General features: G+C 40.4%; 1 protein-coding gene across 22 annotated transcripts in view; it reads left to right on the top strand.

The window, feature by feature from the left end:
* Window positions 1-27336, top strand: part of LOC116232872 (uncharacterized) — a 324054-nt gene that overhangs the window by 177354 nt on the left and 119364 nt on the right. For 11 of the 22 annotated variants that reach the window (XR_016463863.1, XR_016463860.1, XR_016463864.1 and 8 more), the window contains 3 exons: window positions 6275-6428; window positions 7831-7959; window positions 16921-16970. Coding sequence is in view for 2 of the 22 variants with exons in the window: in XM_090134658.1 (XP_089990784.1) it covers window positions 7831-7959; window positions 16921-16963 (172 nt within the window). In the remaining 20 variants the exon portion in view is untranslated. Of the gene's footprint in view, window positions 1-6274; window positions 6429-7378; window positions 7429-7830; window positions 7960-11578; window positions 11656-16920; window positions 16971-17638; window positions 17909-27336 lie in introns of those variants that run through there. The other 11 variants (XR_016463853.1, XR_016463861.1, XR_016463851.1 and 8 more) reach the window with 5 other exon arrangements.

The raw sequence follows: 27336 nt of genomic DNA on the forward strand, positions 1-27336 counted from the left end.
AATTGCAGCCGACGTGTTGTGTTGTAATTTGTATTTTTGGTGTAGTACGGCGCTTAGGTTTCTCCACCCTTTGCTAGAGAGCCTTTTTTTGGCTGCCTAAGCAGAAAATGGCAGATTCAGAAATTAGCTGTTTCCCTAATGAATTCAGAGAAACTCACATGGAAACACCAGCTCTTAAGGCTCATTTTTCATTAATGTGTAGGGAACTGGAGCTCTGACCATATAGAGGTAAAAGCAGGTGTTTCTCTGGGGCTATATTTGGCTTCTGCAGGGTTACACTGCAGAAAACATCTCAGGATCATTCTGTATTTAGTGTGTTATCAAAGCTTTACATTATAAGTCTTTGCCTTTTGGAAATGAGAAAACAAACTGTGACATGTATTGGAGGGGTCAGGTCCTGGTAATAGCAAAGCCCTGTGTTTGCTGTAACATGTTCCCTTTATTTCTCCCACTTTCTCTCGTTATCTTATTTGTTATGTTAAACTGAATAAGCATGTAACCTTTAAGGCTGTGGAGCAGATCATTAGGAGTTACTGATTAACACTACGTTTCAGTAGCAGATCCAGAGTTCTTCTTTTTACAAACTGAAGGGATCTGGCTTTATGATTTTTTAATTAGAGTGTAAATATTGCAGCCTCATAAACTGCTTGATTTATAGATGACAGCAAAATTTGCACCTTGGGTGAGGTTATGCAAGGCTTCAGATCTGCAGCCTCAGTGTCCCAGTTTGCCTGCAGAACCATCCCATTCTTTTACCTTTAAATTCACCATAGTCATTATCATTACCCTGCTGGTAAGGCCTGCGTGTTGTTTCTTTGCACTAGCAGGACCACTGAAATTCCTTTTCTTTTTCTTCTTTTAAGCAAAAGGGCTCTTCTCAGACCATACGTTTTAACTGATGAAGTCAATGACAAAAGTTGGAGTGATATTAGTGTCACTGTCAGCCAACAAGGTGAGCTTAAAAATTGATGTTCATTATGAGGATTGCAGAGAAGCTGGGCCAAATTCATCACTGAGCATCACTGTAAATGTCAGAGGGATGAGAGAGATGGTAAATCAAGATTGACAAAGATCTGAGGTGCTGGTGGATAACAGAAGGGTATCTGATATCCTTAATGCAAAGTGTTATCAGGTTTTCAAGGATAGAGACTATTTCAACTGAAAGAAGAAATGCCTTGCTTCTTCTCCTCCAGGCAGCACAAGTTAGGAGATTCACAAATAGAGAGAGTGCTGTTAAACAGAGCAGTTCAGTTGGAAGGGACCTTCAAACATCATTGAGTCCACCTGACTGTCCCCTTTAGGGCTAATCAAAAGTAAAGGTTAGTACTGAGAACATCTCATGAGCACCGGCAGGTACCTCAGGCACCTCGATAGGATTCCTGTTCTGCTGTTTGACCACCCTGATGGGAAACAAATTCTTCCTCATGTCCAGCCTGAAATCTTCCCTGGCACAGCTCCGTGCTCTTCAGTCATCACCTGTCATCTGCTACCAGGAGAAGACAACAGCACCTCCCTCTCCACTTCCATTCCTCGGAGTGGGGGCTGGAATTAACTGGACTCGAACCAATGTTAATAACAAACAGAGCACCAAAATTCCTCCGTGGAATTTGTCCATCAGTATCTAGGACTCATCTTGAGGAGCACAGGGGTTTGGCCAACAAGGTGTCCTTGGAACTCACAAAGACCTCTTTTTCCCTGTGGCTTCTCCTTTTCAGTCTTCCCTTTCAATCTGCTTCTGCAGTTTGCTGTCAAAGAGATAAGCCTACATGAGGACTTGCCTCTCTGCCAGAGCTGTGCTTGTTTTGCAACAGTAAATCAGTATTTTACGGCTCTACAGCAGCTGCCTGCATTAGTTGCAAAGATCCAAAAGACTCAAATTTGGCCAGGCTTTTTTGTTCTTCTTGTTTTGTTCTCTGATATCAAAATCAAATATCAAACTTAATGCCGACACCAATTGCATTCATGCTTACAGATTACAGCACCAGGCTTGTGCTGGTAAATGTTTTTGCACGTGGTTAAATCTGCGCATTTAATCGCCTAGGGAATAAAATCAGAAGGGGAATGCAGGAAGATAATAACTTGAACTGAACTGTTTTTTTTTTTTGTTCCTGTTTAATTTTGAACCTGTTCGACCCCTGTGAGTTCAAAAGTTCACCTCAGTCTTGACCATTATTGAGCTTGGATACTGTTTAGGAGAAACTGTGACTCCAAGTACAGCGAAGGGTCAGAGGACAATAAATCCAATAGAATAAATAAAGTGATAAATGAAGCAGGCCGAGAGAAGGAAAGTGAAAAAATAACACGTATTTGGTGAGTTCATGGATTCTGTAATGTTGAAAGGTGTTTTGCCACTGACGACGCTGAGGCTGGGATTTCTTTCGTAACACCTGGTCCAAATACCCTGGAATTCAACCAGGATATTTCTATTACTTGCAGTACTCCTGTGTCACTTATAATGAGCTTTAGTTTGTATCTCTAATGCATGCTGTAGTTCACAATACCCCTCGGCTGCAACATCTAGCAGCTCAGTCTTTCTGGGTTTAAAAAAAAAAAAAAAAAAAAAGTGAAATTACAGAGAAGAATGGTTTCTCTTCTTTCTGTATCTCTCCAGAGGCTTCAGAGCCTTAAATGCAGTTATCTTTGCAACCCAGTTTCTTTGTGACCCATTTTTTTGTGTGTGTTTATCGAACTCTTCTGTGTTACAAAGGAAGCTGGCATTGAAAATTCCACTATAGTGAAAAAGGACTGTGAACGTTTCAATGCATGTGTGTGCCTACTGTCTTCAGTCTCCTGAGCAGAAGTCCTTGTATTGTCGAAACTGAATCTGAATGTCAAATCGTAGCATCCTAAAGGTGAATCTGAGTGCACTTTGCAAGGACATTGCATTTTTCCTGGGCTTCCAGTGAGGGAAGTGGTTGGACTCAGTGACCTTGCTTTCTAAAGCCTGGAGTTACATCAAAAAAGTGCAAAAGTTACACAGGGCTAAAGCAGCACGTGTGATCTGATTTATCTCTACAGCCTGCAAAGGTGCGATGCGTATTAGTAAGAAATACAGATTTGTCTGATAGGTTACACAGCACCTCCATATCTCTGGAGTTGAGATGTCAGGTCTTATATTCACTATTAATAATTGGGTATTCCTGAATACTGCATGGTTTAAATTGTCACCAATTCATCCCTTCTTAGCATGTTAGAGGGTTGGGTTGATCCTTCCTTCCTTCTTTCCTTCCTTCCTTCCGTCCTTCCTCCCTCCCTCCCTCCCTCCCTCCCTCCCTTCCCTCCCTCCCTTCCTCCCTGCCTTCCCTCCCTCCCTCCCTCCCTCCCTCCCTCCCTTCCCTCCCTCCCTTCCTTCCCTCCCTCCCTCCTTCCTTCCCTCCTTCCTTCCCTCCTTCCTTCCCTCCCTCCCTCCCTCCCTTCCTTCCCTCCCTCCTTCCTTCCCTCCCTCCCTCCCTCCCTCCCTTCCTTCCTTCCTTCCTTCCTTCCTTCCTTCCTTCCTTCCTTCCTTCCTTCCTTCCTTCCTTCCTTCCTTCCTTCCTTCCTTCCTTCCTTCCTTCCTTCCTTCCTTCCTTCCCTCCCTCCCTCCCTCCCTCCCTCCCTCCCTCCCTCCCTCCCTTCCTTCCTTCCTTCCTTCCTTCCTTCCTTCCTTCCTTCCTTCCTTCCTTCCCTCCCTCCCTCCCTCCCTCCCTCCCTCCCTCCCTCCCTCCCTCCCTTCCTTCCTTCCTTCCTTCCTTCCTTCCTTCTTTCCTTCCTTCCTTCCTTCCTTCCTTCCTTCCTTCCTTCCTTCCTTCCTTCCTTCCTTCCTTCCCTCCCTCCCTCCCTCCCTCCCTCCCTCCCTCCCTCCCTCCCTCCCTCCCTTCCTTCCTTCCTTCCTTCCTTCCTTCCTTCCTTCCTTCCTTCCTTCCTTGCTGTAATTAGGCAGGGCAGATTCTTGCTTTAATTCTGCTGGATTTATTTTACTGGAAATTCGCCACTTTCTTTCAAATGTAAAAACATTAGAGGAATGTACCAAATACTTGCAGTAAATAAATAAATAAACAAAACAAAACAAAACAAACAAACACAAAACCTAAAAAGATTAAATCAGAGTTTCGTGTTTAAACATTTACATCTGTACATGTCATGTTTAAAAGTTCAGATAATCTCTCTGAGTTCGTGGAGTAGCATTTCTAATCTACCAGAGACCACACTCAATGGACTCTAAATCCTTGGAAACTGGAGGAAGCACTCCGACCATTTCAGAAAGACAGAGATCTTAAAGAAGGGGAGAAGTATTTGAAATGCTGCTCTCACATCAGGTCTGGGTATTCAAGCTCAGAGACACTTCTTGTCAGGAAACTACAAGTGAAAAGAACGGAAAATTCAAACTTTGCTGAGGAAAAAAAATCAGAGAACTTGCGTTAGTGATGATTTATCTGATAACAGAAATTCTCCTACCCCCGTCATTCATGGTTTATTTCCTTGGCATGAAACATTTAAGAGAAATCTAGTGAGCGCCAGTAATTTCACTATTGCAAAAGCCAAATCTTTCATTTAAACTTCAGAGACAATTTTTCCATTTACTTTTCTGCCACTCAAGCAAAGAGAAGAAATCATAAGCTCATTCATACCAGTTCACCTCATCAATTAGAAGGGAAACAGGAGTTGCTTCCAGATGAATAGGAGATGCAGCAGAGGAAAAATATGCTGGAAAATCAAAATAGATTACCTCTAATAACTTTCAGTCAGAGAACTAAGCTTGGGCTGATCACATTGAGGCATCCCTAAACTTTGGGAAAGTTGAGATTTGGAGCTGCCTGCTGTAAGAAGGTCATCGGGGAACTGGAGAATACTGTACTTAATTAAAGAAGTGTACGTAGAGAACGGAGTGAGCAGTTTGTCTTGCTTAAAAAGAAACAAAATCATAAGTTAATATATTTTAAGCGAGACTCGAAAGCTAGAAACCCAAGCCCAAATGTTAAGCTTGGGTTTGCTGCCAAGAGTGCTGCTTGATACTGCACAATTAGTCTGAATAACAAGATTATGGCTGATGAATCCTTTGTGTTGACACAGGCAAGTTACATGCAGAACATTGTTTGTTTGGTTTTGTTTTTGTCTTAACACCACCTTTGGCAGCTGAAAAATTGCACAGTGTTAAAATGAAACCTTAATGGAACACAAAGAAAAACTGTACAGTTTCCAAAGTCTCTGTTGGGAAAGTTTTTCACATTTGATGCATCAATTCCCAAAGTAAGGTAATTGGAGAAAATTGTGGTGTAATCCTCAATAGAAACATATGTTTCTTATGCAGCAGAGAAAAGTGTCGTCTGAAACATTCCCTTCAGGAGACAAATGTTTCCCTACTTCATATTGAGGTTTTTTGGATGGGTAGTTTGCCAACTTGCTCTTCCCAATGAAAGAAGGTGAGGTCGTGCCCACTGAAAAACATTCATCTCCAGGCAGGAGGAGGCATGGCTGAAAGACTCTGGTAGAGGCTTAGATTCTGTTTGCTTGCGAGACTCAGAGGCAGCTGGTGGTGGGGCTGCAGCTCCCTCTTTAAGGACCATGAGTGGTCATGAGTGTTGCTTCTTTTCTTTGATTCCACTAGAAATAAGTGAAAGGTGATGCTAGGGATGATTGAGTGAAAGGAAGGGATTCCCTTCTGCAGAGAAACATGAAGTTTCAAAGCATCAAAGGGCAGACTATCTCTGCCATAACTTGAAACCATAGATCTGAGACACATGGATTTCATCTGTGCTGGATGTGAAACAAAAGCATAAGGTAGTACTGTACTGAATATGATGCTGATTTTCTTCTTGTTTTTTCTTATTCTTCCATTTCTTCTGGGAAAAGATGTGCTGGATGCCCATTAACTCAGCCAAGCCAATTTTTAGTCAACCTTTATCCCAAAATTTAAGAGAGATTTAAAAATGTATATATTGTGAAATATTCCAATAAGTAATCCATTTTAGAGGAAACTTTCACGTGGATGCAGAGAAAGTTAAAAAAATAACTACTCATTGTCAGCCTGGAAGGATGTACCGAGTTCTTTCCAGGATGCTTTAAGGATTTGGATAGTGAAACATATATTAAACTTACTAAATTTGTAAATGATACCAAACTGGGCAAATCTGCAGGCAGGTTGCTGGATGAGATTAGAATTCAAAATTGTCTTTGCAAATGGTAGGAATGGCTTGAAGGGGAAAGGGTGCACTTAGTGAGACCAAATGCCAAGATCTGATCATAGGTGGAATTGAATATTTTGGCAAATACAAGCCAGGGAATTCCTTTTTTACAGGAAAGAATCTGAAAGGACTTCAGCAGATGGGAAGCTGAACAAACTTTGGGAGGAAAAAGCAAATACATTGAGGACGGGGAAGATGTCATGCATCTGAGATGGCAAAGAACATTAATCTATTTTATGAAGCATTGATGAGACTTCATCTGTACTGGTATGCTCTCTGTTGGATGCAGTGAGGTGAAAGCTGTGCCCCAGAGGTGAGGTTATAAAGGGAGCAAGGAGGCTGATCAGAGGTTTGCTGAATGTGGCCTCAAGGACAGACTGGAAGTGTTAGGGAGCATGGTCCACAAGCATCAGATCTATAAAGGGAAGCTATGCAGAGAAAGGGGAATCTTTTGCTCACTGTGTGCCCTTGACATAAGAAAAAAGAAATTAAAAGTGGAGTAAATAAAATTAAGTTGAAGAGCACAGCCTGAGAATATGGACTGCTAAGGACTTCAGAAGGCTGAGGAATTTCAGGCTGAGATAATTTTTATGGAAGGGTTGGATAAAGAGTATCTCTCTTCAAGGGAGCCCTTGTTCAGGATGATCTCCCAAACATCTTTTCATCCCTTATCTATAATTTGTGTGCAGCAAATCTTGAATTTAAGATGTGAACATATGACTCTAAAGCAGGACATGTGGGCGTTTGAATTAGCTTCTTGGACCCTTCTGTTTGTTTTGGTTTTGTTGTTATTGTTTTGGGAGGTGGGATGGGTCAGAGCACAGGCACTGGAAACATGCTTGAATTCAACCCTAGAAGAGCACCTAGGCATTTTATTTTTCAGAGCACCAGGCCTAAGACCCCTGCAATTAAGCAGATAGTCAGGAAAATAAGGGGTTGGGGAGATAGATGCCATGAGGAACTGTCTTCACTCTCTCTCTCAGAGGCTAAATATAATTTCTTGTGTAATTTCACTCCACCCCTGTTCTCATCTACAAAATATGAGATAATGATGCTCCAGCCTCCTATATGAGGGTTAGAAAGCTATATGCTTTAGAGATTGCAAGGTACTGAGGAGAGACACAGCAAGATAGCTTCTACTGGTGGGACAAAAGTTGTTGTGTCCACGAAGAGTTTTTCTTTCCATGTCACCTGAGCTTTATGTTCTGTGTTGACAGGATATGAAAGCATCAGAGAGACTACATACTTCTCTGTGAGGGTGCAGGAAGGAGGATGCTTGCTTTGTTCATTCATCTTTGATACATACCATCACATAAGAAGTGCCTCTTCAGGACAAAAGGCACCATTTCATTGCCTGGTTCATCTCTGGTTCATGCCTCCTGAAAGTGTTTGGTGTGTCTCTCTCCTTGCTTTCTGCAGGAACCTAGCTTTGTAAATCAACTGCTTGGGATAAGAAAACAAACAAACAAACAAACAAAAAAGCAGATTTTCCACATGACAGTATTGTTTATATCTTCTACAGTGAGAATTAAATGTAAAAATTACATCTTTTGAAGATCAAGAAATCACACAGTGGGAGAATGTAACTATAGAATATAACGTAGTGTAAATAGAGGGTAAACTGTAAACTATCAGTGTTATGCTAAATGAAAGATCTCCTTTCTTTCAGGCGTAATCCCTTCCAGAACAAGATGCACGGCTTTTACCTTGGGATTCTGTTTCATTTCAAAGATTTCTCTTTCATATTTGCTATGGCTGCATTTCACTGCGCAGTATGGATTCGTCTTGTGCTCTCCAGGTGCGTTGAGTTGTTTGTGCGGATCTAGCAGAGAGAAATCTGTGGTATTCATTGAGAAAGACCTCAATCGCATAATAACGGGTTGTGAATTAAATACATGCGCAACAGAATGAGGCTGGGATTTTCCTGTGCAGGTTCACTTTTGAGTTTTGTGCTCAGAAGGGCTTTATTTTGCACCTCTGGCATTACGGTAAGAATAGGGTCTGATACTAAGAGCAGTAGAGCCATGAGGCAGCTGAATGCGTGGGCTGGAATTTTGGTTTGCTCGCAGCCCGTTTTGTGAGCAGGACCTCAGGCATGATGGCTGCAGGAGCAATTCTGGAGCCTTTCTTTAAAGGAGGAGTCTCCCTCACTGCTGTAGCAGCTCTGTCAGAGGAGCTCTCTTTTGCAGAGGTCGTAACTGCCAACCTGTCAGGTATTTCCAGGAATCTTCGGTCTCCCTGGGGAGCAGCAGGCAGCAGGGTATAATGCCACAACACTGACATATCACTTACTTAGTTCTGATGGACTTAGCCTCTCCGTGAAGTATGCAAACCGTCTCTGTCTTGTGCAGAATTTGCATTATCTAAAGATCACTATGTATGCTACGGTCCATTCGCCTTTGCAAATGCTGTTTAAATATAGCATCCATAAATAAATGTTAAATAATTCATGAACATAATTTTGTAAATTCTGCTAGGCCACACCTCTCTAGGGGCATATTTATGAACATGCGTCAGCCTGGAATCAATGTGTCTGCCAAGCTCCCTACCTCTGAGGCAGAATTCCCACATCTAGCCCAAAATGCTGCAAACGACTCTGATTCCACTTCACTAGTCATCCATCATACTGTCACTTTAATTCAGATGCTGCTACTTGTTTTAATAACATACATCTTACACAAAGAATATTGCTAACACAAGATTCTTGAGGTAGATTTTTACAACCTCATAAAATGGTATTAACCCTTTGATCCCTGATATTCTTTTCATACAGCTTTTTTTATGCTTATCAATAACCTGTGTTCATGGGGTCTATTCACGCTGGAGAATCCTACATCAATCACCACTGTAAAAATATTATTCCTCCAGCATTACCCTAAAGAATTATGGAAAGAATAAAAGTGTTATTGCAGGAATTATTTAGCAAACAATAGGTGGATAAAATGTATTATGGTAAGTGTTAAATTATATCACCTCATTATAGGAAACTACCTGAGATAGCACAGAAGGTAGTTCAGTGCTTTTTCTAAGTAGTTCAAAGAGAACAATAGCAGAATCCCACAAAAGGCTTTGCTGCGAAACCCTGGAATGACAAGGCAAATGATGTGTTATGAAATAAAATGACAGTGAGAGGGGGAAAAAAAAGGAAATTCTACCTATTTCTGAGGTGCGCTTGGATACATTTTTGGGGTTGACAGGTGGAGAGTAGTTGTAATTTACTGTTAGCTCTTCAACACCCGAGTATTTAAAGGGTATAACCGTTTTGGCTGGTCTTTGTAGAAGTACCTTCCTCGCTGTAACAGGGAAAAACAGGGGCTGTGCAATTTCAAAAAACATTTTGCTTCTGTTCTGAATAGTGAAGATGCCAAGTTATTTCTTTCTTCCTTCTCCCTGCTCTTTTCCTTTGCAGTCAGCACTAGCAATTAGAAACTATTCCACTGAAATGCTCGATGAAACCAATTACTAAAATCATACCCATATTTTAGGTATTATTAAGGATACCTAAACAAGGTTGGGTTCTGTGATTTCACCAACTAGACTCTTATCAGCTAATGCAGATTTAGAGAGGGGGAAAAAAAAAAAAAAAGCATAATGTTACGCTGGGCTCATGGGATTCATTTGATCAACATGATTAAATTATTTCCTTACTCAGCTAGAAGGAAATTACTAGTAACCAGACATTATGTGTCTGTTAATTATGTGCAATAAGGTTCTCTGCTATCACACCAGCTCTTGCATTCACGTTCTGTGTGTTTTAAAGGCATTCTCGTTTTTAAAATGTAAATATTGAAAAGGAGCAGCTATGATTTTCTTTCACTTATTTCATAAATACACAACGTGCCAAAAAGCTCTTGTGAAGAAGCAGCTGTTTGTCCTTGTGGCAATCGTAGTCAAGTTTGTAGAGAGGACATGTGAGCATTTCACGTGCTTTCGGTCGCCCCCACCAGGAGGGGTTTTTTGTGTTGCAATGGTACCTTATTTTTAAGCTGGATCATTTATTTTAGTAAGGAATGTGAAGGAGAGTTTGCTGGAAACCTGTAATATTGCTTGAAATATTTAATCTCTCTGATGCAACGCCTGCTCACCTATGCATTGTCTTTGTGCCAGATCTACATTCTGCTGTGATGCAGCCCAATCTAGGATTTCAAAAGGATTTTTTATAAAGGAAGAAACAACATATGGTACAAGAGGGACCTTATTCTTTTTCTAATGAAATGATGGGCTTCTGTTTCATATTAAAGTGTTAATAGGTCTGAAATTAGGTCTCAAAAAAGAGAATAGTGCTTTTAAAATTCTTAATATGATTCATTATCTGCAGTCAAAACCAGATGACATTTATTTTTATCCAAAAAAAAAAAAAAAGCAAGCCAGAGAAGAAAAAAAAATGCTGGATTCAGACTCTGATTTATTGAACGGAAAGCTCTTTAGAATCAGAGCTTGGACTGGAGGCTGGAGGTTTTGTTTGAGTTTGAGAAGCTTCATATGTTTATGAAATCTAAACAAATATTTCAAAGAAGGTGGTGTCACATTTGAAGTAAGTGATCCTATTAGGCACCAGGATACGGCTGCTTTGTTGAAGGACTGGGCAGCATTTTATGTATGATAGTGCTGTGTACTGCTAATATACCGAGACATTACTTTCATCCAAAACGCCGATAGGACTGAACTTCTCTCATGCACTTTGGCTTTCAGTGTTAATAATAAATGAATAAAGTTCAGAGGATAGGAGCTAAATGGATATTGTGCTTTAAAAGAATGAATTTTAACTAACGGCATGCCGAGCTATTCAGAAAGAAGCGAAAGGCAGCAAAGGGATATATTCATTGGGACTGGGTGAGAAGGCTGCAACGTGGCATTTGTATGACTTAAACCAGCACGAAACAATAGAAATTCAGGCATGAATTAAAGTATATGTTAGCTGGAAATGAAGAAGGTTCAGCGACGGCTTCCTGTTCACGTGGATTTTCAGTACACCATTTTTTTGCTTCAGTTATGTCCCTGAGAGAAGCCATTCCTTCCACATCCAGTGATTTGATATCATTATCTTAGTGCATGTCTACCAAGGAAGCAAGCATCATCCTAGTGCTTTTTGTACACCTTAAGTGCTGCTAGTAGGCATCCCAGAAGGTCCTTTCTCTGGAAACGTCACCTGGGTGATGCCATCAGACTTTCTTTATCTGGTTATTGCAAACCACCAAGCTGTACTGGTGTTATTCTTGACCAAGAAAATTTGCCAGTGGTCCAAACCCTCTGTTGCTGTTAGTTAGCTTCAGTATTACGATGTCACTTCCCATCAGCAGTGGGTCTCTGGTTTTGTGTATGTTGCACTTGTAGCATTTGGAAAAAGGCAACTAAGAGCAAAATCATCCCATTTTCATGTAGCCTTTGCCAATGGCTTTTATTCATCTCATCTCTAGATACTGAACTGATAACCTGAGAAGACCAGGCATTTGTGGGTGCTATCAAATTCTGGAAACACAAAGCACCGTTGTGTGTAAGTAGCACTGTGTCTGAAGTCACAAAACAACCATCCTCAGCTCTTTATGAGAGATACAAAAAAATTATATAGTGAAAAACTAATCCCCAAATGATGTCCGTATATGTGGAGTGGTATGCCTGACATTCACATTAATACCAAATGAGTTCATCATGATTAATGTTATTGCATTAAATATCGAAGGAATTAATAATGATTAGACCATTATTTTAAAGGGTTACCAACATGACACCAGCTCATTTTTTAACAGCTGTAGACAGTTGGTTTTGGACTTTTTCCTCTCTGCACATTTCCAGTCCTCACCTTCTACCAAATATACTCACTTGGAATTTCATCTTATTGAATTTATGATTTTATGGCTGTGTTTCCTGCCAGGGCTAAATCCAAGTCCCAATGAAGTCATTAGGAGCTTTGCTATTCACTTTCAGTGCTGCAAAAAGCTGAGGCCTGATCCTACATTCCCTGGAGTGACAAGCACTATTTCCATTGGCTTCAGAGATCCTCGGAAGGAGCTAGGAATATATTAGCTTATTGTTATTACTGATATTTAAAGCATAAGGAAGATTTCTCTATTATGTATCAGATCCACGTGTGGAAAAATGAAAGGAATAACAAAAATTGAGTAGTAAAGAAATCAAAGGTGTAAAATGCTCCCAGAAAACTCCCAAAAAACCACGAGAATTTGTGCTATAACTTGAGTGAATGGCTTCGCTTTGTTGCACGCTGCAGCCCCGCACATCGGGATAGATCAGATCTGGGATGGGGAAAAACTTTAAGCAGTTTGCTAGGAAAATCCACCTGACTGAGTTTGGGAGGAAATTTGCACTGCAAAGTAAACGTGCTGGCCTGAAAGAAGGGACAGTTACCGAGCAAAAAAAGGATTCTCTTAATGCAGTCCTTACACCTCGAATGGGGCAGATGTGAAGACAGAGATGGTCTTGCTTGTTTCCTGCCCTTCAACATTTTGTTTTTAATAAAAACTCCCTTCTCTGATCTTAAAGGGAATCTTTGCTTGAGGAACCATACATTATATGCATTCTTCTTCTTTTTACAAAAAGAAATGCCTTTGAAGAGATCAATAAGAAAGTCCAAATTACATGTGCAGTGTTGTGTTTTAAATAAAACTGGCTTAACTGGGCTAAAAAAAAAAAAAAAAAAAAAAAAGATGCAAACTTCACAAATAGGAAAAATGCCTAAGCCAGATGATTAAGAACTACGTATTTTACGGGAATGCCTGCCAATGGTTGGGTAATACACTGTTTTTTGATGCAAAAATAATATTATATTCCATTCCACACTTTTATTAAAACTAAAGAAGCCGGAAGTTCTCATAAATTATCTATTCAGTAGAAACTCCTAAGACCTGTTAAATCTGTTTTGAAGTATTAATATTTCATAAGCAGTATTTAAAAATAGTGTATATCAAAGTGTGTGATTTATAGAGAGAAGAAAGAAAATATTTTTCCATTTCCAATCTGAAATCCTTGGATGGAAGAATAAATCTTTTAACATTTGTCTGCTTTTCTTTGCTTTTTGTCTCTGCTGACTTTTCACAGGCCTCAGCTGAGATTAAATTGCTTCTTGATCAGCTGCTGGTGATTAGTCATTTCATCCCCTTCACAGAAAAGTAGATTAGGAGTAACAGTTTGGCTGTGATTTTTTTTTTCCTCTTTCCTTTGTTTAGAATTTTTCTGTAGTTGCTCTGTAAAAATGGTAGCTTTGGGTTTTCCTTGCAACTTTTATTCTGCAGTACAAGAAATTCAAGAAAAGAGAGGATTAAATTGGTTGCCAGAAGGTATCTTACTGTAATGTTGCTTTTCCTGTAGCTCTTCCTGTTGTGTCTAAGAGCAATCAAGCTCTTTAGCTATATATGTGTGCATTAGGAATTAAATATCAAAGGCTATTCTGTAGCATTGAGGCTCTTGGACGCAAAGCTGCCCACTTTGTTAAAAGTTTTTGCCTTCAAAGCTAAGATGATGATGTGGAATGGGCCATAGCCTATGAAAATACATGGTCCTTCCCAGGGAGTTGGCCAAGAGAGTGCTGGATAAACTGGGCCAGAACACGTAAGGGTTGGGTCTGAAGCCTGAGCAATACAGGCAGTAGAGCTGCTGCTTGATGTAAAACATTCAAGTGCCTTTAGCTTGCATGCTACGTATGTGCATCATGCTTGCTGTGTCCATTCTGCTCTGCTTTTCTGTAAGTGTGGTATCTTTTTCTTTCAGTTGGTATCAGTGGACAATGGCAGTAATTGCCACTCCTAAAAAATCAGACCACAGAAGTCGGAACGTAAAGTTCAGATTCAAAGTTCCCTTTTTAAAATCTCCTATTTAAAGCTACACTTAAATCTCATGGAAGGCATAAAGTGTAGATTTTAGTTGATAGGCTTCAATAAGGATATTTTTTGTACCAGATCAATATATACCACCTTGAAAAATGTGAGTCTAGCTGTATTTAGCCAGATCCATATATTATGTATGAACTAGTCTCTGAATTGGGTTTTATGATCAAATATAGTGACAGTAAAATAATATGCATGGGATCTTTTGCATAGAAGAATTTGCATACTAGAGAAATACATCCAGTCATATCGATAGCATACTTTCAGATATCACTGTTTTTGTTGTTTCTGTTATCTGTGAAATTCTGTCTGATAAAAATACCTGAAAAAAATGCGTATGAAAAAAGAGATACTTTCACGTGTGGATGGTGTGCAAGTAGTGAGCTGACCAAAGAGAAACATGTGTGTGTGTATCAATGTGCTTTGTAAGGTACATTGAGATCCACTGGTATGTTGTACAAAGCCAAGTTATTAGGTTTGCTAGGAGTGGTTTTTAATTACTACAGTGTAAAATCAAAGCACTGTGTGTATACTTCAATTCTGGTTATCCGGTTGTGTGGCATTGTTTTAGATTGTTGTTCTGGGTTTTTTTTTGTTGTTGTTTGTTTGTTGTTGTTGTTGTTGTTTTTGAGCAATTTCCAGTGATTCCTGTCCAACTCCAGGGCCTTGCAGCAGCAGATTCTGCAGAGAAGATAGTTCAGAGATATGTCCTATTTGATTGCCAGGGGGACTGCAAAGCAGCAGGTTGGAGAAGGCTGGGGTGGCAAACCCATTGGCATAGTGAGGGTTATGTTGACCTGGCAGGTCTCAGGGCACTGCTTGGCTGGCTGCTGCCAAAATACCATAAGGACCACAGAGGACATCAGTATGAGTTGCCCCAGTGGCTTCAGTGGGAACAAATATTTTTGTAGATCTAGCACTTGTCAGAACTTGTGTGACAGAAGAAGGTTTAAATGCTTATTTGTGGCCACAATCCTCATAATTTCAGAGAAGGCTGGAAGTTGACCATAGCCTTCCCTGATGTCACCCAGGGAGCCCGGCTCTCCCATCCCCACGCCTTTCCTACAGCAGGTCAGTAAGACTTATAGCAGTCTAAACTGGGAGAGTGTTACCTACTTAAACTGTTTTTCTGACTTAATAAGAATTTTTCATCTACAGCAAGCCATTTTAAAATATTGTCTATACACAAACAGTCATTCTGAATAATAGGCCTGCACACAGTAAATGTCAGCTCTTTAAATCACAGAGGACTTCGGAAGCGGAGTAGAGAATGCTTCATAACAGTTTAAACTTCAGCCTCCCATTTATTATGTATGTGTTTATAAATCTCCGAGGGGCACTCTTTTTTCCTTCTGGGAAACCCAAAGGAGCAGAGTTGTTTGTCAGCGGGGCTGGGTGCTGTGCAGTGCTGTGGCTGCTCCTCTGCAGTCTGACCCCATTCAGTTTCAAGGTTGGTCTCCAAGGTTGTGCCTGAGGAAATTTTATTTATTTTCTCCTAATCGGCAGCATAGGAGACCTTTTGTTTCTGGAGAGATGATACAGGGAGAAGAAAAAGTGGCGAGGAGTCAACAGCGCAGCGTTGTGTTGTGTTTTCTTTCTCAGTCTGAACATGAGTAATCACCACCTTTAGAAAAGGGCTTTCTGTTTGTCACATAGGAAGAGTGTAAGGGTATCATGCGCAGCCGTGGCTTTGAAAAATTTCTTCAGCGTTCCCATTCATCTTGGTTAGTATGAATACTTTAGCATTAAATGGAGAAAAGGAGAATCCATCAATAGTTAATAACTGACCTTAAGATAGGAATTCAAAGTTCACTACAATTAAACCCAAGTGTCAGCAGAACCCATGAGGGAGGCTATCAATATATTTGACTATACCTACCCATAGATAGCAGATTTAAATTGTATAAGGGAGAGAGCTGTGCATTATTCTTAATAAAAACATATCGTTGCACTGTCTTATATCCCAGACAAAACACAGAAGTTCTGTGTTATGAATGATAGTGGGAGAAAGCACACTGAAGAGCAAATGTGATTCTGGATGGAATTTCATTTCATGACTCTATTGTAAACCAGATGTTTGTCAGATTCAGTGGGAGGATGTATCCATCTCGAAATTTTTAATAAGATTATGTAAAAGATTAAAAGCAAACAATTACAGCGTGCGGGATTTAAAGATAATTGTACCTCTCTTAAATTTGTTATTTGCTTGGTAGATCATTAAAATATTTACATAATCTATCTATGGTGCCGTGCACCTCATGGATGGCTTCTTTCATTATGATGTTTGATGTTCATCCACAACATCAGAAAAACAAAACATAAAAAGGCTGTTCCACAGACATAAACAATACTTGTGATGTAAAAAATATGCTCTATTATTAAAGAAAAAAAAAAAAGTGCATATAGAGTTCAGTGCTAGATTCACCCCAAGGGAAATTGCTCTGGATAGAAAGTCAGTATGTTGTCACTCTTGCTGCTGCAGCTGATTTTTTTTTTTTTTTTCACTTTCTATCCCCTTCCAAAGGAAAGGCAACGATTAAAAATAAATAAATAAATAAAGACCAGGGAGAGGAGAAATGGAATGCTTATTTTGTAGCTGAGACCTCATCAGTGATTGTTTTGCTGTTGCTAATTTGTTCATGCCAGCATCCTTGCAATACCAGTGGGGCAACTTCTCAAAGCTATATCCAGGGCCAGTAAATCTCAAGGATTCCTGTCTTTTCTATTCATTTTGCAAGGGAACTTCATAGCAGGGTGTGTCTGTACACAGAGATATACACAGAGATGCTGCAGTGATATAGCATTATACTATTTAAAAAACTGATAAGCAGGTCTATGTGAAGGATTTTTGAGGTTTTTACGTGAAATAGCACTTATAGGAATTGGAATATGTGTTGATTTTACTATCTGTTTCGTTTCAGGAGACACCCCCTGCTCGGCACGTTTCTAATTCTTGGGGATTGAGGATAAAGTAAGTGAAACTAGTGAAATGTGAGAATAACTTTTCCTTTGACGTATCTCCCGTGTAGCTACAGGATGTGTAAGTCAGTTTGGACTTCAGTTGTGATATTTTAATGCACCAACCAACTTATTGTGAATTGTAACTAATACCTATAGCACTTTAATTATTTCTGGTACCACCAAGATCTACTGAATACAAAATCTCTACCAAGTCAGAAGAACACTGTTAATGGTGAGATATAATGTACTAAACTCAGGAAGTAGGCTTTTGAATGGGGTGCTAATTCAACCGCATTATGGACCATTTATGGCCCAGATGGATTATTACAAATGGAAGATATTGCTGATGATTGCTATACCTAAGTTAATGATGTGCTAGAAACCTTGACTCTCAGTAGCTGAGAATTGTGCTGCTGTAGTCTGCTGTGCACAGCTCTTCTGGCTGCCTCTCTCTCTCAGCCAGCCCTTCTGCATTGGATAGCCTGGGAGGGTTCAGCACTTCCAGTGCAAAGCTGAAGGAGACCTTAAGTTGCACGAGGAGAGGTTAAACATGCTAAAACGTACTGTTTACTGGAAAACTACTGCTGATGTCTCAATGGAAAGAAAGCAAAAGCTGTCTGTTAGTCTGAGAGACAGAACAAGGATTCTCTCTGATTGTTTGCTTGGTTGTTGTGGTAGGCTTAGGAGGACAATGTGTGCGTGTCTGTGGGAGAAAGGAAAAAAAAAACACTGCAATACTGTCCTGAAGACTCGATCCAAAACTTTTCTGCAACTCTCGTCCTGACACTAACTGGACACCTCCTGTCGGTATGGGACGTCCCCTGAATATTTAGTGAGAACATTGTGAAGAGCTGGACAGATTATTTTCTCAGCAAACTCCCTATATTCATGTAGTTGGCAAGACAGGGCAAGTCGTCAATGTCTTGGCTTCCATTTATGTTTGACAAATAGCACTGCGATTATTACCCTGTTGAGATACTGAAATGTATCTCAAAAGCCCTAAGCAGGATAGTTGCTGAGAAGTATTTCTTGCATTGAGTAATGTAATTTTACAGCCTTGAGATTGTCTTGGAGAACTTTACTAAGTTAAAAATGTCAGCCAAGATCAAAGCATAGTGAAAAATACATTGCTGAAGCACCAAATCAGAGCTTAGGGGTAGCAGACCCGTCCTAGGAGACTGTGTCCAGATCCAGTACCCACTTATCCCTCACACTGGCCCCTCACCATGTTAGCTAATCTTGTTTTAGAGATACAGCACAGGAAAAGATAAAACATGAAATGGCTGAATCTGACTTAACTTTGAATGTCTGTCAAGTTTCATGTCTTTTAAGTCCTAAACAGATTTCTTTCACTTACATGAGTCACTCCGTGGCAGGTCTACATAAATCAGAAAGCGGTCTGGGAGAAGGTCCTTTAGTTGCCAGATTCCTGTATCACAGGTTCCAGTAGAGCACCTAGTTACATGTGTATATGCTGAAGGGATTTGAGATTCAGTAATCACTGAGGAGTGGGACTTTCCTCATAGCTAAATACCCTGGGGAACAAGTTGCAAAGGTTAGCTGAATCTGTCAGGTTTTTCGAGCACAACAAAGAATCTTGTCCATTCGGTCTAAATAAAGTGTAATCTCAGTTGCATGGGTCAAATATTCCAAGTTCATTTACCAAATCACTGGCCAAATGTCACAAGTTGCAGGCAGACTTAAAATAGAGCAGTGCAATCTATCAATACTTAAGCATATTGGAGGGAGAGCATCATGGCTGGGAGTGTTATTTATTCAGTGAAGCACATGCTAAATTGAACAGCATGCTTTGGATAGAGAGGGTGAGGGTCTAGCACTCGTCTTTCCAAAGAGCTTTTTTATTTCCATACAGAGAGATTTTATACTCAAAAGAACTGTAACAAAAGCCATTTAGACTCACTTGCAGTCCAAGTGTATTATTTCTCCCTGTTACGCTGAAAGTCTTAAGGAAAACAAGTTTTTGCTGATAATTTTCAGTTCGGATTGGACCTGTTTGGGCTTATAAGGTCATTCGCTTGACTGAGCAACCACGGACATTGCACAGTGGGAAGTGGGCAGGGCTAGTGCTTGACAGCTGTTCTTGGGAGTGATGGCCATATGTATCCCTTGCCACAGGACTGGTTTTCTGATTGAGATCATTCATTTGTGGAAATACATGCCTGCGCTCTGAGGGATGATGCTGTAAATTCAAAACAGCTCCTCTGCTATCTGTACGGCAGCTCCAAATGGCACAGGGTCCATTGTCCCACTGAACCTTCCCCTTCCATCTAAGGGTTGCCATGCTCGGGAAAAGGGGCAGAATATTGTCTTCCCATAGTAAGCAAAATTGTTTAGATACTCCCCGTGAGGCTTTTTTTTATTGCCTTTGTCGTGTGGCACATCTATGGGCAAGGCTCCTGGTCCGGTTGTGTGCCAACACCTGTGTGTGCTCAGAGGAAAGGTATTTCTGTCTCTGTGCCTCCGTCTCCTTCATTCTCTGTCTGGCTCATTCACTTATCTCGTAAGCTTTGTTATCACTGAGAATGCCTCTCATTGTGCTCAGATACTGCGCCTATCGGAGTGATCTTGTTTGAGATATCTTCATTTCACAGATGAATATAACCAAGCACGCAACAACCCTTAAAGGCCTTTACTAAGATTGCAAAGTGAGGTAATGTGAGAATTATGATTGCCTGTACACACTGAATTCAGCCTCATTGTGCATATGTGTCAAGATACAATCTTTAGTGACGTGTTCACTCATTATTTCTTCCACAGTCCGCTTTTCTTAGCTGTCAGTCTGTTCTTCTAACTCACTTGTTCTGTGTACTTTCCTAGGCCTTTAAAATAGCAACCTGAAAGCACAGAAATGCTATTGTGCTGACATTCATATGAGCCATCACTATCTTGACATTTTGCGGTGTTCTTTTTTTTTTTTCCTCTCTCCTTTATTTTTAGAGGGCTAAAATCACAAAAGTTGAATCTTACCATCTCTGCACAGCATACTCAGTTTATGAAGCAAAAAGGTTCTCATCAGGCAGCAGTCCCACGAGCAGGACAAATCTTTGTGCTCTGTAGTGTTCACAGATAGCCAGGGCACCTCCTTACCTCCCGTCTCTTCTCCCTTGTACGTTTTACCAAATCCGTATGTTTCATCAGCCTTTGAAGCTGTGCTGATGCTACATGGTGTCATGGTACTACCACATGAGTCTGACAAAATATATTCTGAATTGATTCTGCTTCTGCACTATAGCTGCAAAGTACCATGGCTGTTGTGACAGAAGAGAGTTCATCTACAACCACATGTAATTAACACACTGCTGACATGACACAAGTGAAAGCACTGCTCAGCCTGCAGTTTAGCAGGTGTAAGAGTGACCTGTTGATGCCAGGCAGTCCACTTTTTCTTACTACTCCCCATTCCCAATACCACATTTTTATACTTCTTAATGTTCTTCAATACAGACCTCAGAGGTTCAGAGCGGCCAGGTGGGCAATTAAACACATGTGGCTGGGCTTCCTTCTGTTCTTCAGTCCTTGCCATTGTTTAGCCTACAATAAATTTTGACACTTAGAAACAGCAAGCAGCTTCATAACAGGATGGTTAACAACAGATTGTGGAGTTTTTTTTGCTTGTTTTTCTGGAGTCAAGCTTGCAGGTATGCAGGGCTTTACTAAAACTTTGTTTCCATTAGCTCTGCAATCCACAGCATTTATAAATTCACAACTCTAATCCCCCCTTTTTAAACTAAATCCATGAGTAATACATTCAATCCAACCCGACTGTACCTGCTCTAGCACAGGTGTCAAACTGCTGTGGAAATAAACGGTGGTTGGCTCTGAAAAAAGAAAAGAATTCCTCACGAAGTAACCCTCAGACATGCTGCTGTTGCTGTTTGCAAAGCTGTTGTCTTTCATCAACTTGTTTTTGCAGAAGATTTTGAAAAGCCATTTGGGATTGTATAAATATGTGAATATAATTGGCTTTCCAATTCCACAGCTTATCAGGAGAAAGAGAAAAGGGGGGGGGGACCCCGAGATATTTCAAAGACAATAAGTGCATTTGATATAATAGTCAATGATTTTGTCTTTTGTTGTTTAACCCAGGATTGAAGAAACAGATGGTAAGATTTTCTAGGAAGCTTAAAACAGAAGCCAAGCTAATACAAAACTGTTTAGCTATCAGACAGGGTAAATCCATTCTGTCGCTTTCTCTCTCTCTCTCTCTCTTTTTTTTTTTTTCCAAATCACAACCCATCAAAAGAAAGGTTTAGCTTCATAAAAAGATATTTACCAGGAAGCTTTTTTGCAAAGGAGAAGGGCATGCTTTGTTAAACCAGATGCATTTTATTTTTCCTGGAACCAAGATTTATGAAAGCAGTATGCTCATATTTCTCCATATACAGTAATTGGAACTCATTATGCTAATTGTATTTCCATTATCACTAATTAACAATCATAGTGACCTGGCCCACAGTCTAATTTGTCTTTAATCTGTTTTTGTATAGGGAGTTTTACCCTGTAATTTCAAGGTGATAATTCTATTCGGCGCAACTTTATTGAATGGTGGAATGTAATACTTGTAATATTTAGGGCCGTTCCCAATCAGATAGTTCAAAGGGAATGGGAAGGGAATTTATACCTGTCTGTGCTGTGACATTAGTGGATCTCACTCCCTTTGTAACCTACCCATGTTAGACTTAACCTGTGTTCAGCTTATCTGCAGTAACTGGGGCTTGCTCAGCATCTTCTGATGAGATCTGCAAGCTGTGAAGAAATGTTTGTGTGTTTATTGGTAGATCAATCTGTGTGAATCTGCCATTTTTTCACTTTCTGGCACTTTACCTGCAGGAAAACAAGATTTTCCTTAAATGGTAGTTTTGGTGCAGTAAAAAACACATCCTATGTCTTAAGGGGAAAAACCCCCCTCTGAGCTGAGCATGTAAAGTGTTCTTGTTTTCTCTTTGTACTTTAGCAACAGCTAAGCACTTGTTCACTTCTTCTCCAGGGTTTGCTGGCATTCAGATGTTCAGGGTTGTTTTTTTCATTGTTTTCAGTGTGAGAATGCTATGCCAATGGGCTTCTGCAAACCCTACCATTCATCCCTCTGTAGTCTATAACAAAAACACTCCCAGCGACTTATTCCTGTTGACCCTAATATTTTTCTGTGCTGCTGCTCACCTGCTGCCCTTTTCCTTCTCTCTGCTGATTCACTGGCTGTGCATTGCTGCTGATGTCACGTTGTCCCCATCTTACTCAGTGATCGATTTATACCGATAACTGTGCTGTGCAAGTCCTCTCCCTTAAATCCCTGGCTTATATCATGGCTTTCTATCCACACGGGGTTCCACCTTTCAGTGAGGTAGCTACTAAATTTATCCGATTAGCTGTATTATCCCATACCCTTTGCACTGCTCCTGCTGTGTTTTGTCACTGAGGACTTTTGAAGCTGGGAACGACTCTAATCTGAGTCATTGATCTCAGCCTGCTTCCAGTCTCACCCTTTCTGTCCCAGGAGCAGCCTGGATCTCTGTGTAAAGGAAATGTATATTGTTTGGTGTCAATATAGCTCAACAGCTTGACGTCGCTTGTTGATTTGGCCTCGGATGGGTGTGAACACACACATATATACACTTAAGTTTGCATGTGAGGGTATGTATAAATTTATAGGGAGGTGCACATATATATGCATACATATACACATCTTTTGCCCTACCAGTTACTTTCCAGCTTATTTCTTCTGTTGCAGCTCTCTCCCCACAGAGCCTTGATATCCTCCTACATGCCACTTCCCTGCTTCAGGAAGAGATGAGTCATTTCAGTGTCGCAAATCCTCGCAGCCTCTTGTCTTCCCCCTGGAATGTGTCACCTCCTGAATCCGCAAGTGAGCCCCACTTGTGTGTGACCCTCCGCCTCATCTCCCTGGGGGAGCTGGTAAAGTTCTAAGGGTCTGATCCCACTTCAGCTGCCTGCATGGCACAGCCTTTATGCAGTAAATGCTGCTCCTTCACCAAGCACATAAATCAAAGAGTACCACCTAATCAACAAAATAATCTTAATCAATGCTTTCACCGTCTGGCTTTCCCTAGCAAATATAACTCCCTGTTGATGTTTCCCATCCTCCCTTCTGTTGTACCAGATGGTGTATGTTCCAGTCTTTTTATTATCCTTCCCTGACCACGACACTTTGCTCAGTCCAGAGATCTTCATACCGCATCCCCTGAGTGTTCTCTTCAGCAGCTCTGTCCTGCTCATTGCATCTTGATGTTCCAAGCATCTTGCACTAATGACCCTCGTTCCCCCCACCCTCTTCGCATCGACGTTTTTCACAGTGTTCATTCCCATAGGTTGGTCAGCTGATATCTGGTAGCACATATGCTTTAACCATCATATATCCTAAATGACCTCTGATTTTATTGTTGGCAGCATGTAGGCTGGTTATATTCTTCCCTGTTACAGCTTCCTGAATTCTTCAGGATAAATGCAGAGTGTGGTAACCTCTTCTTTTCAGAAGATTACAGAAGTCAATCTGCTTCACATTATCTGCAATTACCTTGCTGCTGGATAGGATGATGTAATAATGTAGACACTGAGTCAGAAGAATTGAACTTCCTAGATGTTCAGTTTCATGGCTTTGTCTTTCTAAGGTGCTTACTCTGAGAAACAAGCTGCATGTTTGTGCTGTAAAAAAGAAAACAATTGTCTGAAAACTGCAAGCAGGAGCCCTAGCAGAATGTCCTGTTATATGAGGGCTGTGTGTTCTGTGCTGTTTTCTGTGGCGTTCAGTAAACAGCATAAGATATGCTTAATCAAATTAGCAAGTTTTCTTGGTGCACGTACAGATATCCTCCCTGCTCTTACCTCTCTCTATTAAAATAGAGGCTTTTTATGTTAATTCTACTGTACTAGGCTTTCCAGAAGCTGCAGCCTACTTTCCTCAAGTGCTATGACAGAACAGCACTGAATTTGGCATGTATATGCTGTGTAACTCACAGCCTGAGCCATGGAGTAACCTCTCCCCTGCTCCTGCACCACATAGCATTGAGTAAATGAGACCAGCTTGACTTCAGAGCTTCTCAGTGCAGAAGCAGTGAAATTCAACACAACAAATCCCAGCCGGGATGGTCCCAAGTTCAACTTTACTCTCATTTGAAACATTTGGGTAGAGAAACATAATCTCCCTATGCCATCCGGCTTTCTAGGATGCAGTTCTGGTGTCCCTGAGCACATGCTCACTTAATACAATTTGTTGCTAATGTAATAGACATGTGGAGTTGAAAGAGAGGCTGAGTATCTAAATTGCAAAGACCACAAATCAGTCACTGAGTAGATAGATACGCTAAGTGAACACCATTTTTTCTGGAGTATCTGACAGAACTGGAAATCACAATGCAGAGAGATTTTATCGCAGAGGATTTTCAATTTGTTGCTTAGAAAGATGGGTCAGTAAGCCTCCTCTTTATCCCTAATGACTAAAGAATGTAAATAATCTGGTTGTAACCATTTTTCATGTATATTTTGTATCTAGATGAGGTATAATGCTTTCTCGGGCTTTTTTTTTCTCAACCTAGGAGCTAAGATTTTTTTTGTACTCCTGTTAAAAGAGGCACTGCAGACTAATAACTGTTTCATTCATCATAGAGCTTGATACAGCTAACATTTCAAGTGATATTGTCTGCCAGTAATACTCAATTCCATTGTTGAAGGCTGCAGTGCCCAGAGAATGTTTTTCTCATAAAGGTAGGCTGTAGGGAAATGTAATGACTATTTAGTTGTTACGCCAAAGCAGAGACTATAATCTAGTGTCAGAAGGGTTTTACCAGCTACTTATTCTAAAGAAGAGTCTAAACTTTGCCTTCTGCTTCTTAACTATTCAATAAAAATGTTTAGCAACCGCAGTGATTTGTGTCACACTTTCACTCATGTGTTGCCATTTTGGGAAATAATGCTCTTTGCCTTTGTTCCTCTATTCTTGTGACTGGTGGCAAACCAGATCTTGAAACGTTTATTGCAGTCTAATATAGGATTATATGTTCAGGGAAGAAAAAAATGTGGTCTGCATAACTCTGAAGCAGCAAAACAATCTCTAGGATGTTAGGAATAGAAGAGACCTTTGCAAGCTGAATGCCTGTGGAACTATCCTGAAAGTCTGCTTGATGTCCAGCAGTTGTGACTTATTTTCAGACACATATTACAACTTTTATGCCATGATTTTGATTTAGAAATTTCCAGTGGTGGAACATCCACTGCAAACTTTTAATTGGTTGTTTTCTCTGCAAAGAAAAAAAAAAAAGAAGTGCACTGTGTTCTGAACCTTAATTTGTCTAATTTGAACTTCAAGCCATTGAATCTTGTTAAGCCTTTGTCAGCTAGATTGAAGAGTCATCAATTATCAATTTTCGTTCCCTTTGATAATAGATACTTATAGACTAATAAATTATCCTTTAACCTTTTCTTCATTAAGCTAATAGATTGAGCACCAGAAGTCTCTCACTTCAAGGCATATTTTCCATTCTTTTAAAATTCATTCATGCGACTGAGTTCTCTCCAATTTTTCAACATTTTTGTACAGTATATGATAAGAACCCAGTGTAGCTGTACAATAGTTCCTCTGCCAGAATCAAGGATGCACTTGCATAGCTTTCCTATGTACTTACTCATAACTTATATGTTTATTTAGCAACAGATCACATCAGCTATCAGATTTTTCCAGCAAACTCTCACACAAATGATTATTCACAATGGCTTCTAAGTGCCAATTAGGAGGACAGAATAATTTCTTTTAATTCAGTTTTGTTTCTGGCTATATGACCTGACATTTTATCGAGTTGCAATGTGTGTTGTGTGCTCAGCAAGACAGAAGGGTTACCAAGCTGATGAACTCCAAATTGTCTGTTTGCTGTGTCCAAGGATTGTCTTATTAGGTGCTTGGTCCTTGAAGAGGTATGCAAAGGGAGATCTTTGAGAGGATTATATGGCTAGAAAAACCTAGGATGCTGTCAGTCCCAGTCAATAACAAGCAAGAAGGAAGGCTGTGAAGTTGTCATTTTAGGAATAGTCATGTGAGAGGGAACAATGAGTTGTTAGATTGTGCTTAAGATAGATGCTTTTCAGCTCAACACATAAGCATGCTCAAAAAATGTCTAAAGCTGTCCTTTTCTATGATGGGGAAAATGGAAAAAAAATATTCAAGGGATGTGAGGACAATGTGGTACTGTGCTACTTTGGGGAAAAAACAAACAAACATTAATCTTTATTTCAGTCTTAGCCAAGCCTCTGGTATTTCACGCTGGAAAGTTGATGATATGGATGTTCAGTAATTATGAGGCCACGGTGAAGAAACTGAAAAAGGTTGATGGTGGACGGTCAAATGATAAGTCATAATTAACTTGGAGCGAACCTTATTGCTAGAGAAGTGGCATGAAGAAGCCAGATCCAAAGCCAGTGGTGTTTAGTGGTGGGACGAGTTAAAGTTGTGACAATTTTGTTTAAACATTAGAAAAATCTTATTTATTTATTTAATGCTGAGAGGTTGGCTGAACCTATGGAACTGGTTCTTCAGAGAGATGGTAGTGTTTCCATTCTTTGAGCTATTCCAAACTTGAATAGACATGCCCTGAGCAACCTGCTAGAGCTGATCCTGCTTTGCCTAGGTGGGTGGACTAGGCCATCTCCAGGCATGCCCTATGTTAATCTTCACAGGTGGAAGGGAAATTCATTGTATGCATTAGCCAAATCCTTAGGGCAAAGCTGTCTTTCAAAATAAACAAAATTGAAAAGCAGTTTCCTTTCTTAATGCTTTAGTTAGGGGAACCTAACAGCCTGAAGTGGAGTAGCTGCTGTGTATTTACTGTCCAGTCCTTCAGGATGAACACGAGGGCTGTGCTTGAGCCCCATTCAATTCTCTGTGAAACTAAAAGGGAGATGTACAGTTAAATTGAGATACACTGGGTGTTCTGTGGGTGTTAATTTTGTAGCTAAAAAGTGTAGTGCTGTTTAGCTGAACAGTCCAGCCATCCCACGGAAGAGTGGTGAGTAAAGTGGTGGCTGTGCCATCATGCACAGTGTGGAGCTTTTAGTTGGCTCTCTCTGCACATGTGCCCATAAGAAACAGGCAAGTTTTCCCTTCCTATTTTAAGACTGCATGTAGAGACCCATCTGAGCCTGGAGAAGTGAGGCCAGGGATAGGCACCATTCAAATAACTTCCCGTGCAAGTTTAAATAATCCTAACAGAAGTCGATGGCACTAGCTGGGCGTGGAAGGCCAGTGTATTTAATGAGTTGCATTTATTTCTGCTGGCCATGACGAATCAAAGAAACAAATTAATCCAAACCAGTCAGGATTTCCTCCTGTGTTTTGTGGAGCCTATGTCTCC

The sequence above is a fragment of the Phasianus colchicus genome, chromosome 2, assembly GCF_987193195.1.
Source record: "Phasianus colchicus chromosome 2, bPhaCol1.hap1.1, whole genome shotgun sequence".
Lineage (NCBI taxonomy): Eukaryota > Metazoa > Chordata > Aves > Galliformes > Phasianidae > Phasianus > Phasianus colchicus.